Source organism: Aegilops tauschii, chromosome 2, assembly GCF_002575655.3.
Source record: "Aegilops tauschii subsp. strangulata cultivar AL8/78 chromosome 2, Aet v6.0, whole genome shotgun sequence".
Classification (NCBI taxonomy): domain Eukaryota; kingdom Viridiplantae; phylum Streptophyta; class Magnoliopsida; order Poales; family Poaceae; genus Aegilops; species Aegilops tauschii.
Genome location: NC_053036.3, coordinates 133,179,695 through 133,196,106, shown reverse-complemented (window position 1 = coordinate 133,196,106; position 16,412 = coordinate 133,179,695). Strand labels below are relative to the sequence as shown.

The 16,412-nt window shown below is 50.3% G+C and overlaps 2 protein-coding genes and 1 pseudogene across 2 annotated transcripts; 1 reads left to right on the top strand and 2 right to left on the bottom strand.

Annotated features, from left to right (window-relative positions):
- Positions 1-44: 44 nt before the first annotated feature.
- On the top strand, positions 45-2,165 carry LOC109767726 (U3 small nucleolar RNA-associated protein 18 homolog; annotated as a pseudogene).
- A 1,362-nt stretch (positions 2,166-3,527) lies between these two features.
- Positions 3,528-8,734, bottom strand: LOC109767735 (protein LONGIFOLIA 1). Its single transcript, XM_020326455.4, has 5 exons — positions 8,179-8,734; positions 7,072-7,139; positions 5,276-6,985; positions 5,063-5,180; positions 3,528-4,430 (listed from the first exon to the last, which is right to left on the bottom strand). The coding sequence occupies exons 1-5, from the start codon at positions 8,357-8,359 to the stop codon at positions 3,643-3,645; spliced, it is 2,865 nt and encodes a 954-aa protein (XP_020182044.1). The 5' UTR covers positions 8,360-8,734; the 3' UTR covers positions 3,528-3,642.
- A 5,739-nt stretch (positions 8,735-14,473) lies between these two features.
- LOC109767704 (hydroxyproline O-galactosyltransferase GALT5-like) lies at positions 14,474-15,823 on the bottom strand. Its single transcript, XM_040398473.3, has 4 exons — positions 15,728-15,823; positions 15,519-15,646; positions 15,085-15,192; positions 14,474-14,977 (listed from the first exon to the last, which is right to left on the bottom strand). The coding sequence occupies exons 2-4, from the start codon at positions 15,570-15,572 to the stop codon at positions 14,840-14,842; spliced, it is 300 nt and encodes a 99-aa protein (XP_040254407.1). The 5' UTR covers positions 15,573-15,646; positions 15,728-15,823; the 3' UTR covers positions 14,474-14,839.
- Between the last annotated feature and the right edge of the window lie 589 nt (positions 15,824-16,412).

Sequence of the window (16,412 nt, the reverse complement as noted above, 5' to 3'; positions counted from 1 at the left end):
TGTGGATTAGCATGGTCTCATTTATTGATGTTATTTAGCAGGCTGTTCCTTGGGTCAGGATGAGCTTGCTATCCCAGAATGCGCCCCGGAAGCGCCCAATTGAGAGAAGTGGGGTCGATGATGATGGTGACGAGGGCATTGGTTCCCCCGTTGCTTTGAGAGGCTGGTAAGGAACCCAAGACAGAGAGCCACAGTAAGGATAGGAAGCAAAAGAGGGCCAAGGAGAATCACAATAAGGGTTTGAAGAAAAAGAAGGCCAGGGCATTGGAAGCGAAGCAGAACCAAGAGGCGGAGGGGATGAGGCAGCTGGAGAGTTCACTGTTTGGGCCGATCTATGTGCCACTGAAGTTCGGCACTGACCTTGGGGCTGCAGTGTCGGATCATGACAGGGATGGTCCTTTGTTCTTCATGGATCGGTCTGCCGGTAATGGTGAGGATGACTTGCCTGTTTATGAGGAGGACTTCGGCAGTGAAGTTGATGAAGATGAAACGGTCAATAAGGGGAGCAAGCCTGCGTGGGTAGATGACGAGGACGAGAGGACTGAGGTGGACATCTTAACGGCTTGTTCGGTTAATCCTCTCCCCAAGAGGATAGGAGGGGATTGGCAAGGATTGGTTCGTATTTTGACTTATAAGAGGTTTAAATCCCACTCAAACCCCTTCAATCCACTCGGATTCACACGCAACCGAACAAGGCCTAAAGGTTGCAAGATTGAGGAAGTTGAGAAAGGAGGCTGATGAGCGTGTGATCTCGGGCAGAGAGTATGAAGCTAGGTTGCGTGGTCATCATGCCTAGTTGAACCCCTTCACTGGCTGGGCAGATATGGGCCGTAAGGCTCCTCTCCCTGGGGTTTATGATGATGAATGCGATGAGGATGGCGGAGTCGACAATATTCTTCAGAACAACAATGAGCTTGTTGTCAAGGGTACCGCTAAGTTTTTTACCTGGCATGTTGGACTTTTCAAGGCTTGTTGATGCTAATGCGCAGGAGCCATCTACTGGTCCTATCAATTCCGTGCAGTTTCATAGGAATGGACAGCTGATGCTTGCTGCTGGCCTGGATAAACATCTGAGATTTTTCCAGATTGACGGGGAAAGAAACCCCAAGATCCAGAGCATATTTATCCAGGATCCCCCGCAAAAAAAAAATTATCGAGGATTGTCCGGTTTACAAGGCATCCTTTCTACCTGATGGCTCTGAAGTGATCCTTTCAGGCAGGAGGAAATTCTTCTACTCATTTGATTTGGTGAAGCTGCTGTTAGTAAGATTGGACCCTTGACCGGGCGCGAGGAGAAAAGCCTGGAAAGCTTTGCGATATCACCTGACTCAAAAACCATTGCGTCTGTTGGTAATGAGGGGTACATTCTCTTGATATCTTCCAAAGCAAAGCAGCTAATTGGGACCTTGAAGATGAACAGAAATGTGCGTTCATTGGCTTTTGCGGACGGTGGGAATCAGTTACTGAGCAGTGGTGGGGATGGCCATGTTTACCACCGGGATCTTAGAACGAGGAAGTGTATGCACAAGGCTATCGACAAGGGTTCCCTGACAGGCCTGCACCTCACAGGACGGCTCTTATTTCGCCACAGGCTCCAGCAGCAGCATCGTGAACGTGTACAGCAGGGGCGTGTTCCTCGGCGGGAAGAGGAAGCCGCTGAAGGCGATCGAGAACCTCACGACCGAGATCGGTCAGATGAAGTTCAACCACAACGCCCAGGTTCTGGCGATAAGCTCGGGGAAGGAGCGGAACAGAATGAGGCTCGTGCACGTCCCGTCTCTCACCGTGTTCCAGAACTGGCCAGGGCCTCGGTTCAGCCTCCAGTACCCCTGGTGCCTGCGGGTTCCTCTCTGTCGGACACGCCGGCGGAAAAGTGTTGCTGTACAAGCTGCACCACTATCAGAACGCCTAGGACGACTCGCCTGGAGAGTTCAGTTTTGACACTGTATTTTTCTGCTTCCTGAGACCCCTGTCATCTGCTGCGTGACTCCTCTTAGCCCCTTTCCCTTGAGTGGTGTTGTCACTGATGTTTAGTGCTTAATGCAACGCCTTGTTTGTTCTTTTTTGCATGCGAGTTGTAAACTGCTACCTGTTCAGTGTTTGTATGCTGCTGCCTGTTGAGTTCAGAATTTCTGCACACCGTTATGGAAGTGGGTACTTGGGTATGGCTGGAGGAAAGATGGAGGAGCAGTGCATATATATTGGTCTATGTTTTCAAGCTGATGACTGATATTTTGTGTGCTCCAAGTAGATGCTCTCACCGTGTCCAATGGGTCTGTGATTCTTAGGTTGGACAGCTCGCGCGCCTTGGACACCAGCGTTCTGCTCCAGAGATCTACGGGGCTCGCCGGCGCCACGCCCACCACCTGCTCGACGCAATGCCTACGCGAGGTGTGCATATCGCCCAGGGCAGCAGGACGGCGTGCTCCACTGCCATCGACCACCACCAGTGCCGGTTTCCTGTTCCAGACGACCGAGCGAGCGAATCACGAGCGGGAGCGGTGGCATTCCATGTGCGGTTCCAAGCCCGCGTCCGTCTTCCTCCACCAGGCCAGGCCCCGGTAGGCCGCCGCGATGACGCGGTTCCACGTGCGTCGCCATGATCAGCCTCTTGACCTCTCTAACAGTGGCGTTGAAGTCTTTACAGTGCCAAATTCCCCTTGCCTGCCCAGAATGATCACCGCGGCCCCGGAGCTCCGCTCGCCGCGGTCGGCCCTCCCCAAGTACGCCTTCGTCTCGTCCTCTCCAAGAAATGCCTGTCCCCTCCCGTGCATTCCCCTAGCTGTTGCCGATGAAACTGCGCCATGTGTCCGGTGCCCTCTCCTGTTCATTCCTCTCTAGCCGGTAGTACAAATCAATTAACATCCTGCATCATGTGTCCGGCGTCCTGGATGATCGGGCACTGACTGTGGTACAGTTCTCTTGTCGAGAGCTCGACGACGTGTCGTTGCGCCGAGGTGGGGGTGCGATTTTCGCCTGTACGGGGCCTCAATTCCAACCTATGGATGTTCATTTATATCCATGTAAAATGCATCAATTCATTTACTGTGAGGCGATGATCGGTTCAAGGGACACCGCCCGAGTGTCGGGGTAGGGCTGCCGTAGAATTTCCTTTGTGATGTACAAACAGTTTTGGGAGCTAACTACAGGCCTGAAACTTCTAGTGGGCGTTATCACACCCATCTGGCAGGAAACATCTTGTTATCTAGTAGTATAACACAGTGTGCGATCTTCCTGGCATGCAGGAGCCGAATGGTCCCTTCTTATCTAAAATAGATGAAGATTGTGTAAGAAACTGTTGCTTCATGTGATCGCGTATTATGGAACAAACAGTAGTTGTGCAATCAAGAAATGGAACATGATCTGATTCTGATCAAAGTAAGTATGTAACATCTACTAAAAATAAGACTTTCTACAAGTGCATAACTGATATTCAACTGCTTGCTTCGTCTCGTGTCAATGTCCGCGAGACCCTAAAAAAAAAGAACTTCTTTCCTTCCCTCAAAAAAATGTCCGCGAGACCAGTGTTCCAGGAATAATTATATTTCTTCTATATAATTCAGTCTTCAGAAAAACACAAAGGTTACATTTATACTAGTGGCTAAGCTTCCTAATGGAAACAACAGCTATCGCCAGTCGTATTCAGTTTATACTACTGAAAGACAGCTGCCTACGCAATTTCCATTGTCCAGCTTGCATCCTCTCTGTAGCCTCGCCACCTATGACCTCGTCAATGAGGTCCCGGAAGATGGATCTTTCAATGTCCAAAACCATGCCTTGTAGCTCACCTTCAGGGCTACCCCAATCTTTCATCTCATACAATGCATCCTCAGATAATGGTATGTTTTCATCCTCATCCTCTTCGGAGCATATCGCTGCCGAGCTCTCGGACAAGAGCCTGTCGACCTCTGTGCACAATTCCTTGAAAAGACGCCACCCACTTAACTTCCTTGATCGCAGAAGTTTCGCTGTTCCACTTGCAGAGCTATATATGTTCATCTTCTGAGCTATAATTTCATTTACCAGATCGAACACAATTCTGCGATGAAGTTTCTCCATGTTAGGGTCAGAACTCTTCTTGGCTCCGGTAACAGCTTGAGTCGCTGAAATGAAGTGCGGCTTTGTTTGCTCTAGAATGAGGAAGAGCTCTGGATTGATCGGGCAACTGGATGGCGAAAGTTGTGCAGGCATCGCTGCGAAGCTAAGTTCCTTGTGCAGAAGACCAGATGCTAAGAGTATCTCGTAGATATACTGGTGATCTTTGGAGTTTGCAGCTTCATCGTTCATCGATTGCAATTGTTCAAGTTTCTGAATGAGCGCCTCCAGGTTTTCTGGTTTGATCTGGCTGACTTCACTGCTCGTCTTCGACTGCGGCGTGTCCGGCAGGCTGTTTGAATTCCAGCATTCGTCTGAAGTATGCGTCTCGCCATCTGAAGAATCAGAAAAAGGATGTACACATATTAAGGAACCAATGCTTGACACAACCGCAGAAAAATAATGTACCAGACAGAAATACTGAATCCGCTACAGACAGTTAAACTGAAACAGACATGTACATGGATCAGACTGGAGATATGAATTCACTGTACTGTTCTGTCTACATGATTCACTGAACCACACACACTAGGTGCATCTGTAAAGGGGACACTGGTGGGCACATCTACACCAGCAATGCATAGACACCAGAGGACATGCATCATGCTGCTGTATGAGCGAGTGCAACATGTGGGGCTTGCGAAAATAGCACTGTTCAGCACCAGCACATCAGATGCAACTATCAATATGATGTGGTTCCTCCCACTCCCACTCGCAGGACCACGAGCTGCCTCTGGTAGCCTTAAATGCAGATTATCTGTCACTAGCGGCATTGGTATGCTTACAGCTAACTATGTTTGTCCTTTGCATAGCACTGTGTGCTTCTGAATTGAATGGGACCAAATAGTAGGACCTATTATGCCATTGATCTTACAGCTGGTGGCTATCGATTATTAACAAATTGGTGGTTTATCTGTTATTTCATTGCAAAGGAATATGCAGGAAAAATGCTAGATCAACTTCTCACCTTTGAATGAATCTGAGATGCTTTTATGGTAGAAGGATGTGTCGAGGACCGACACGGGGCTCAGGGCGTTCTCCAGTGAATGGATCTTGTGATCTGAACCCAGGATTGAAGAAGGGCTCTGAAGAAAATGAGAAGTTTCGTTAGTTAGTGTTAACAATGAGCATATGAAAAAAAAATAGCTGGCTGGTTTCTTTCATATATCTATTTATCTACCTTTTGGCTCGGTGTGTTTGGGTCAATGAACGATGATCTAGCAGCCAGAGGATTTTGACAATCCATTATACTGACGTCAATCTGCTTCGCCAAGCTGATCCTTCTTCCTGGACTCTGCGATACCTCATTGTCACGGTTGCTCTTCACTTGAGAAGGCTTTGATCTTGTTCTTCCTCTTGGGGATGCTGCTTCATTTGACTTCTTGCTTGGAGACTTTGGTGAGACCGGGGGACGAGACCGCCTCTCCGACTCTGCCTTCCTCTGCACTAACCTGGGGCTTGATGACCCTGTAGGCCTCGGCGAGCTCGCTCTGCTGGCAGGTTCGTCAGACTTGGATTGAGCCCTTGCAACGCGAGAATGGATCTTCTCGTTTGTGCTGGCTTCGCTCTTGTCAGTGAAGGATGAATCTCTGGGCTGCAGCTTCCTGAGGCCTCTCAGCCCTGCAAGGGGAGCAACTGAGACCCCAGGCTTCTCGGTGGTTCTTGCTGGCTTCATGACTACGATGGGAGACTGGAAGCTTCTGGAACTGGTGGTGGCTGAATCCTCTTCTTGGCTCTGAAAAGCCACCGATGCGGCATCACCATCGTTGTTCTGGTGCTTAGCATCCTTTGCATGCAATGCACCCAGAATTCTGAGAGCTCTGAAGTCTTTGTTGCACTCTGAGAACTCGAGCCCACCAAGCCTTCTCTCTATATCGGCATAGAGAGATGCGGTTCTTGGCCTCGCCTCAGCGTCTCGGCATTGTGAAGCCTTGCTGTTGGTGACGCTGACGCCTCTCTCCTGCTGCCTCCAGGGAGCAGGTTCGGTGAGAATTCTTGGAGGAGGTCTTGTTTTCAGTGCTGAAGGCTCGTTTTTCGGCAGCGAACCACACGCATCCTGGCAATCTCTCCTGGGCGAACGCGATGGACGCTCGCTCCGTGTGGCTTGTGCTGCTGTTCTTGGTGATCTTGCAGGCTCGTAGCTATCAGCGACCAGCATCCCCATAGCATCTGGTGCCTCTTCCAGCCCCATGAGCTTGGCGATGACAGTGTTGGAACGCCTGTGGCCCGGGGAGTCTTGAGGCTTCAGGGCGTCCAGGAGAGAGTCATCGGTTCTCCTGTAACTGTAGCTCTTCAGACGTGAACTTGGGCTCAGAGACTCTTTCCTGCTGTCCAAGGACAGCCTAGGAAGCTCTTTGGCCCTTGTGGAAGAAGGCTTCTTGGCTTCTTGGGTTTCAGCCGGCCGCAGGAGCCGCCGGTCGTCGCATGAGAAGCGCGACTGCTCCGGGAAACGCCTGCTGGACTCGACGACGTTTGCGGGGACGGCCTTGGTGGTCCTGTCGATGCTGATGACGTAGGTTCCGTCCATCGATTTGGAGAGCAGCAATGGCCTTGGCGAGTCCTTGTACTGTGCATTCCTTCTTGCTCCATTCGCCGTGGTCATGACAGTTAACCCTCCCGAGTCCCGGTTGATGGAGTCCTTAACGATGTCTCTGAAACCGACGTTCGGCTGTGCGGTCTTGGTGTCCATGTCAGCGCCCTTCAGACTTGGTGAGCTCTTCGGTGGCCCTTGTGGAAAGAGTTCTTCGTTGATATACGGTAGCTCCTGCTGGGCTGATTTGCTGCCGTCGATCGACGAGAAGGACGAGCATGAAGAGGAAGAACAAGAAGCTCTTGATGACTCTATTGAGAGGCTACTGTTCTCGGTCATGCTTTTGCTGAGTGTTTTCTCCTGCAAAATAAACCGAAAGGTCAGAGCCTCTCCTTGGTTTTCCGGCCAATAAAATTAATTTGATTTAGTCCAGATGGTGGAATCACCAGAATGATTTTGGGGGTGCTTGAGCTCTGCACTGGAACATTGCTGCTGCTTTCTGGTGGAGTACGGCCTGGACAAAAATGAAAGGACATTAGAATAGTAGTCTAAATTTTAAACAGAGAAAACAGATCAGTTTATGATCCCATCATGGTAATAATAACAAAAGGATGGATTTGATGGGATAAAAGGTGATGCCTTTTTGTTTCTATTCACCATTCTTGTAACATGAAAAGAAAAATTAATATTCAACTGTTAACCTGTCATCTCCTTGATTAATCTACCATCTCAAGAATGTTTTCTTAAATCAAAAGTTCAGCTGTCCTCTTCAGTTCCATTAGAAAAGAAATTCAGTAATCAACTGTTCGGCTGTCCTCTTCACTGAAAATAGTAATGCTACTTCTGGATACAAAAACACACATAATTGCCTGTCACCATGTCAATGCCCGGTTCATATAGTGCTAAAAGTGGTTAGGCGCTGTCATTGAACATTCTTATTTTTAATGAAACGCTTTTGAGATCAGACTCATCAGATTCTTCTTTGCTGTTTATGTACTGCTGCATTTCTAGATGTTCTCCTTGCAGTTCTAGCAGCAAACTTTTTGAGCTTTAGCCTTTTGTCTCTTGTCAGCAAAAAATGCTTGAAATAAAATCAGGATTTTAGAAACTTGTTTTCCAACCTAAACTTTGGGAATCTAATCTACCGTACTTTTTGCAACAAAGAAAGTTTCTACCATTGTACCGTTTTATTTACTAACCATTTTGGTGGGTTGTTTTTTTCTGAACCCCCCAACTGTCCATGTTACCCAACTCTGGATTTGCAGTCTGAAAGGACTTGTGTTCAGCGAACGCAACAAGCAATCTTTCTGACAAGGGAAAAACCACTTGATAGCTTTCTGGCATCTGGTCAACGATGGCAGAACGAGTTGCAGCGCGCGATTCAGAGAGCCATTAAAAACTCGGAGACTATCCGCTAATTAAACCGAAGAAGATGAAACCGTAAGCAAGAAGAAGATTACGCCAGAGCTCGATGGCAGTGTGAATGGAATGGAATGGACACAAGATGGCAGGAGAGCCAATGGTGGAGATGGTGAGCTAGGTGCGGCGGTTACCTGCGGGCAGTCTCTTCTGCTGCGGCTGCCGCCCGCCAGCGCCGGCGCCGGCGCGACGCGCGGTGAGCATCCGCTGGCGGTCGAAGATCTGGAATATGCCGGCCATGCAGCCCATCTGGCGGCGGTCGAACTCCGGCATGTCGTCGGCCAAGACGTTGAGCACCCTCCTCGCCGCCGGCATCCCCCGACGCTTCCAAACCGATCAAACGCCGGCCCAAACGAGACGGCCGCCGCACATTCACCGCCCACAGCAGGCCTCACGCACGCTCACCGTGCGGCAGCGGCACCCTGTCGGAGATAGCAAAAGCAGGAGAAGGTTCGGAGACCAGAGAAGAAGAAGAGGCAGCGGTGTGTGGATGGATGCAGGTGCAGATATAGAAGTGTTGCAGGCTCTTGGGATGGGCGTTGTGAGTTCGGAGGAGGAATGTTACTACTTATGATGATGATTGCGGCTCCTACATGCAGAGGCTGGCTCGGCTCTCGTGACCCGGTGAGGAGAGGAGAGGAGAGGACGGGTTCGGGTTGGATGGAGGGAAGAGGGAGCGAGGGGGGGCTCGGGGATTTTAAGAGGGAGGCGGGCGCTGGCCTGGGTGCGTGAAATAAGAGAGGGAGGGGGGCATGGGGTGCTGGGGTGGGTCAAGCCGTGTCTCTGGTCCTGCGCGCGCGCGCGTCCATCACAAGCCCATGTGCGCGCTGATCATTGCGGGTGCCCGGGCGCGCGCACCGGTGCGCGCGCTTGCGTGGGTGCGCGCGAGCCGGTTCCGCCGGCATGTGATCTGTGTCAGGCCGCACAGCGCCGCACAGGAGTTTTCGTCGAGCCGGAGCACGGGCACGGCGCCGGCCGGCCAGCCGCGGCCGCCGGGGCGGCGTTAAATTCCCGTGACGCGGGCGCCGGGCCAGAGCGTACGTGCAACCACCGGCACGGCGCGCCGACCGTGTACCGTGCCTGGCTCCGGGCGCTGGACACGTAACGTACGTGGCGTACTCTCCATTGGGTGATGTCGTTAAGGTTCTTGCTGGCCTCTGTGGATAGGAGAGAATGGGTCGATCGACAGCTCACCGGTGGGGCGTGGCCGGTCGGCCGTGCTGCGCTTCGCTGCCAAACACGGCGAGGGATGACGGGAGAACGACGGCCCGGCCCCCCGCGGGCACGACCTGCCTGCCGCGTATGTACGTACGTCAGTGTGACTGGGATACATATACGTATACGTGACAGTGACACCGTGTATTTACCCCAAGAGGTAAATTCTATCCGCGCTTTTGGCGTGACGATGCATGACGGGGAGGGAGGCAGGGGGAACCTGTGCGGTGTACCAACGTACTTACTTGGCCTGGCACGCACGCTCTGAGCCACTGGGATTCGACGGCAGATGTAGATCACGGTGAATCGGTGATCGCTTTTACTGCCGCCTGCGTGTGGGACCCCTGGACCTGGATTCTTGCATGGCTGGGTTAAAAGCTCTGCCTTTGGCAAAACTCTCGATTCCCGCCATCCAACAGAGGAGGAGATCTGAAGATGGATGGATGTATTCCAAGCGCGTTTGGACAGGACAGTTATGACGAGGCAGCATGTAACGTACGGCCAACTAATGGAGTTTAATGCGCTTTCAACGAAAAAGCTCGCTCCAAATTCGAGTAACACGGTGTTAGCAGTGATGCAGCGTCGCTAGTTGATCGTTTGCTCGAGTGTGGGGAACGGCTTCGAGCCTAGCTAACACGAGGCAGGTTAATTAACCTCGCATCCGTGCCGGGTACCCTCACAGTGATAAGGTGTTTTTCTAAGTTTTGTTAGAGTTTGTATATTGCTCATAGACGAAGCCGCGACGGCTCTCTGTAGATTGAATCGTTAGGGTTCTTCCTGCCTAGCCCCGTTTGGCGATGCTTCTTGCATCGTTGGAGGGCGTGTGGAGCTTTGTCTCCGGCGGATCTTGTAGTATTCGGTCAGCGCTTGTCTTCGATGGATCCATATGGATCCGGTCTTCATTCGTCAATGGTCATGTGTCTATTAGTTGGATCCTTCCAACCTACGCTTCTCTTCATCAACGGCGATTGTTGTTCTCGTGTGCTGGTCCTGTAGCGCATTAGCACGACGATTTCCCGACTATCTACTACAACGAGGTTTGCTCGTCTTCGATAGAGAGGGGCAATGATGGCGATGCATCTTCGGCTCGCTCCAGCGCTTGTAGTCGTCGCTAGATGGTCTACGGACCTGAAGGTAATACTTACTTCTGGTGTTCTTTGTGAATAGATCGGAACTTTTTTTAAAGGAGGTTTTACTACTACTTCCCTTAAATTGTGTTTGTGATAATAATCTAATACTACTTCAGGAGTAAAAATGACTGCTCGATCTAGCTTGTGTAATTGACCAGCAATATAGTACTCCACCCGTCGTCCACCGATAGGTGTATCGGTGACTGGTTTTAGGCCAATCAAGAAGAAGCATGGCTGCAACAGCGAGCACTCTCATGCATGGCGCTGCGGTGGTCCTCCCTGTGTCGCCGCCACACACACAATGCAAGTCCCAACGCCAAGATCCACCGATCCAGACGCGCGCGGGAGCCAGGTAGACGACGACGCCAGGGATTCAGCCGGGACGCGCGCAAGCGGCACCACACCATCCCGGTCTGCTTGCTAGCTGCTGTCGCCATGGGCCATGGCGTATACCAGTAACTTTCTGCGGCAGCGAACTACAACAGTACAGTAACTACCTCTGCAAGTAGTAGTGATTTCTTCCCTGCAAACTCAAGCAAGCTAGTAGTAGCTAGTTTGTGTGTGTACCGCGGTAGTTGTTGTCTCTGCGTCTGCATGCACCGCCGGCGCCCAGCTCAGAGGAGGGAGGAGCAGCAAACAAAAACGCAAGCTAGAGAACATGCGCATTGAGGCGCCGGTCGGTGGGGCCCCGGGACCAGTGTAGGTGGATCTGGGAGCACCATGGGCTGCTGCTCTGCTGCTTGCTAGTCCTAGTAGTTGCGTGCTTTGGGAGTTGGACCAGCCAGTAGCTAGCATTGCTTTGCTCGCGGCTCCATGATCGATAATCTTCTCCATTATCTTATCCTCATGGTAAATTAGTGACAAGGAAAAGCTGTGCTCGAGCCAGGTGGGTCGGCCAAATGATTAGCCTGCACAACTGTGAAACATGGGTTAGTAAAACAAGCCGGTCCTAGATTTGCACTATGATCAACCATTTGGCAGAATAGAAAACAACAAAATCGTGCGGGAAGAGTTAAAACGTAAAACTGAAAGAAGGAAAAAGGCATGTTAGATGACCAAGAAGAAAGTCCCGGTTGCCGAATTTGAATAGATTCCCATCCAGGAGGCACTGGGATTTCAAAACTGTGGAATTCAATGGTGGTGTGGTCTTGTTTAATGAGGCGGAGGAATCTCTCCGTATTAAAGGCGTTCGTTCGTTAGATTTCCCGCCAGCTATGCTTTCGGGTCCTACTACGTGCGAAGAAAAGTGAGCAACGTCTCCCCCTTCCCGCCAATTCTATTATAATTTCTACGCCAAATTTTATATGCTTAGAAAGGAAAAAAAAAAGGAAGGTATTTATGAACGTAGGAATGATTGTATTCAAGGACACCTGATAATCCTAGAAAAAATGAAGGATAAGTTGGCGCTGAACTAACAATGTGCCGGTCAGTCAGCGGCGATTAATCAACATGCATGCATGCATCAAGCAGTACCTCGTCCATCCAACTGGATCCCAAATTCCCAACAGCTAGCTGAAGGCGACGAGCGAGCCCGCTCCGAAAACCTGCTTGGAAACCGGTCAGAGAAACACACGCGAAAACAGGGTGTGGACTCTGCAACTGCAACGATACACGGCCGGCCGGCGACGCATGGAGCCGTTGCACCCGGCGCAAAAGTCTCTTCTCCTCTTGGTGCGGAGTGCAACGACCGTGTATGGTGGGCTGCAGGCAGGCGCCCAACATGGAGAGCGACGCCGACGATGGTGCTGCTCCGCCCTTACTCCGGGACGAGTAATGGAAGCCTCCTCCTCCTGCCGTGTCACGTCTCCGGCTTGCGGGTTGCTTTCCGGGCTGGGCAGGGTCGCTAGCGCCGCAGCTGGCCGGGTTCCTTCGCCTTTCCTTTGCATGAACCTGTAGCGATCCATCCGTCCGTCCATGCATGCATGTTACTCGCACGTACCGTTGTCGATCACTGCAAATGCTCTCGGGAGAGTCACGGTCACTTTCCGCGGCACTGTCGGGAGTGTGAAGATGCCTGCGCGCATGCTTGGGCCGACGGAGTAAATGTTTCATTTTCTTTCACTTTTTTTTTGGAAGAATCATTTTCTTTCATTTCATCTCAGGGGCGGAGCCAGAACTTTTGTGAAGCCTGGGCGAGTTTGAGCCGAAGTACTATCTAATTTGGAAATAAAAAGTCGAATGTTGAGATATACCATTTTACTGCACCAAACTTTTGAACCACAAGTCCACATTAATAATGAAGTAAAATTTACCCTTTTAAACTTTTGAATTATTATGTAACTATATTTTTGATAGGGGGTGTTTTTATTGACTAATAATATATCATCGAGGAATATGATTATAATAATCTACCAGGCCTCTGCATAATTAGATGTACACAACCAACACAAATCAACACACACAAAGGATAACGCTAACAAAGAGAGAAATCATACAAGGCCGAAGCTATCCTGGGCGAAGAAAAAGAAAAAGAAAACAATCCCAAAACAGATAACACAGAATCACACCATGAAAGGCTCACCAAATCACCATATTATAAATATAAATAAAACACACTCTATCATCTCCCCCCCCCCCCCCCCCCCCCCCCCCCGCGAAACTAAATATTCCCGCGGTTATAAAATATAAGGGGCATTAGTTTTTTAGGAAGTCAAATTTCTTTAACTTTGACCATGTTCAAAGGAAAAATATCTACATCCACCATATTAAACAAAAAATAATATAGAAATTCATTTCGTGATGAATCTAAAAGTATCAATTTGATATATTTCTCTAAAAATTTGATCAAACTTAAAAGTTTTGACTTTTTAAAAAAAGTAATACACCTTGTTTTTTGAATCAGAGTGGTTATTTTTATTAGAAACCCAACACACGAACGGCGCAGCAAAGCGCGCACTAATCACGAAGGAGAAGACAGTCGAGGATGCAAGCCGTTCCTGGGGATGGATCTCCACCGGCTTTGACGGGCCGCGCGCCCTGTCGAGCCTGGAGCTGGATCCTCTAACATTTTAAGGGAAGTCAGGTAAGCTACAGTAACCTGGCTTCCCTTCAGGCTTAGCCCATGAACAGTGCTCATTTCAATTTTCAAAAGACAGGTTTCCATTTCTAATACATCAATTTCAATTCGTGACATACCAAGTTCAATTTTAGAGAGTAAATTACACAAAAGTACCACAACTCAGGCATTGGAAGCAGATTGATACCAAGATTGGTAATTTTTACGTGTCAGTACCAACTTTGAGGCGAGACGTTGCAAAAGAGGCTAAAAATGCTTTTTATACGTATTGACGGGGAAACTGACCGGTTAGGCCCGCCCGTCAGGTGCCACGCTGGCCAGTTGGCGCGTGCCCGCGCGCTGACTCGGACAAGGCTGGGTCGCACCGTTTAGTCGTAGCCCGAGCCTCCGTCTCCGTCTGTCGCGCCCGTCGCCACCGCCGACCGGCCGCGCCGCCGCGAGCTCGAGGTCCGCTCCTCGACAACTGCGGCCTCGCTCCGACCCCACACGCGCACCCTCCCGACCCCCGACCCGCCCCACCGCGCCCGCCTCGCGCTCCTCCATCTGCTTCAGCCGCGGCGCCAACTCCTCCTCCGCCTCCTCCGCCTTCGCCGCCGCGGCTACCCTCCTGCCCCACCTCCTCTCCCCTTCCGCCGCCGCCTCCTCCTCATCCCCTCCCCCCTCCCCGTCAGCCCCCGCGTCCTGCCCCGCCACCGGCTCGGCGTCCCGTGCTAGCGCCCCGGTGGCCGTGGAGCTGCCGTGCGGGATGGCCGTCGGCTCGCGCGTCACGGTGGTGGCCCGACCAACGAGGAGGGACGTGGCGGCGTCGTCGCAGTTCATGGTGGAGCTGCTCGGCACCAAGGCCGTCCAGGGGGAGGAGCCGCCCAGGATCAAAGGCGACTTCAGCGGTCGCCCCGTCATTGAGCTCAACACCTGCTACCGCATGCAGTGGGCGCTGCCGTAGCGCTGCGTGGCACGAGCATGTCGCGGAGCTTCAACCGGCATCTGCGACATGCATACTTCTTAGAACAATTAGACTTGCAGGTGGAATTGACAATGCACAGGAGCAGCTCTGAACACACAAAATGATTTACTCGAAACATCTATTATGTATATATAAGAACAACCGGTATACAAGTGAGATCAGCAGAGCTGGTAGTTCCTAGGTCAAAAACAATTGACACATGTACATGGTGACAGCATCTAGCTAGTGTCAGAGTCAGCAACTGAAAAATTAACCAGCCACTGACCAAAAGAATGAGCGAATTATGCAAGCTAACTATCTAGAGGGCCTCCAAATCAAGATCAAACTCGAACTCATCCTTGCTGTTTGATTCTCCAGAGAGCCGGGTGCTGCTTTTCAACTACCAAGCAGTCTCATTGTCATCTGGCGTTGCAGCATTGAGCTCTCCCGGACTGTAGCTTCCTCCAGAGGCAGATCATGTGCTGCGGCGACTAGTAGTGCGCGGTGTAGTAGCCGTCGAAGCAGCCGGCCTGGAAGAACTTGACGTCGTGGGAATACTCCACCGGCTGGCGAGTCTTGTCAAACTTCTGAACCCACATGCCCATGCTCACGTCTTCCATCTTGAACAACTGCAACAATCAGGGGAAAGCACATCCGTTTGTTAGCCTTTAGACACACTGACACAAATGCTTGGATATTTACTTACTGACTGACAAGGATGGTGGTAATGACTTACTCTCAGTTTCTGGTTGTCAAACTCATATACGATGTACTCAGCGATGTCTGATGAAATCACATAGCCCGGTCCGTTTGCGTAAGGTGGGTATACTTCTTCTTCCCATTCCTGAAGAGCAGCGGGAAAATTACATCACACTCATGTATGCAGGGTGAAATATATCACTACCAGTACCAGAACTTTGCCAGAAAGATTATACTCTATTTTTTCTAAAATAAATATGATACTCTAATACCACTAGTAGGCATGATAAACATAACACCCTGTGTTTAGAAGACGATCATTAGATTTGCAATAATAATCATAGTTCCAGCTGGAGTTAAACCCATGCTTGCTTTATGAAAGGCAGAGGCTAGCATGAACGCACTAAAACATGAGACTGGAAAGGGGAACTAACAGATATGACCCGTTAAACACGTACTAGTTTTTCTTACCCCATACTCAGCAATGGCAATAGTCTTTAAAACAATGAGGTCATAGCTATCCATGAAAGGGACGAGAACAATGTCACCAAAGAACTCTGCCTCCTTCTTCAGCTCCTCGTTGACCTCTTTTTCCCATTCTATAAAGAAGTCTTCTATTAGAGTTTGCAAAAATTAGCAATATAACTTCAAAGTTGTAGCAATCATCCACAGGTACTTACCAGAGCGACGAAGAACCGGCCAACACTGTTAGATGATTTCCTTGTAGCAATCATCCATGACTTGCGGCCGGCCATCCACTCGGCGAAATTGTTGGCGCACCAGACAAGCGGTGCGCCATTAGTATATACTAATGGCGCACCACCTTCTGATACGCCATTAGAGTTGAAACTACTAATGGCGCACCAGGCGCAGGGTGCGCCATTAGTATCAAAAAAAAATTTAACTAGTGCGCCTGTCCAAACATACTAATGGCGCATCCAGACACAGTGCGCCATTACTAGTTGTAACTAGTAATGGCGCACCTGGCCCAGGGTGCGCCATTAGTATAAAAAAAATTTTTAACTAGTGCGCCTGTCCAAACATACTAATGGCGCATCCAGACACAGTGCGCCATTACTAGTTGTAACTAGTAATGGCGCACCTGTCCCAGGGTGCGCCATTAGTATCAATTTTTTTTTCTTTTAACTAGTGCGCCTGTCCAAACATAGTAATGGCGCATCCAGACACAGTGCGCCATTACTAGTTGTAACTAGTAATGGCGCACCTGGCCCAGGGTGCGCCATTAGTATCAAAAGTTTTTTTTTAACTAGTGCGCCTGTCCAAACATACTAATGGCGCACCACCAGAAGGTGCGCCATTAGTAACCTGGATTACTAATGGCGCATTTAGAGTTGGTGCGCCATT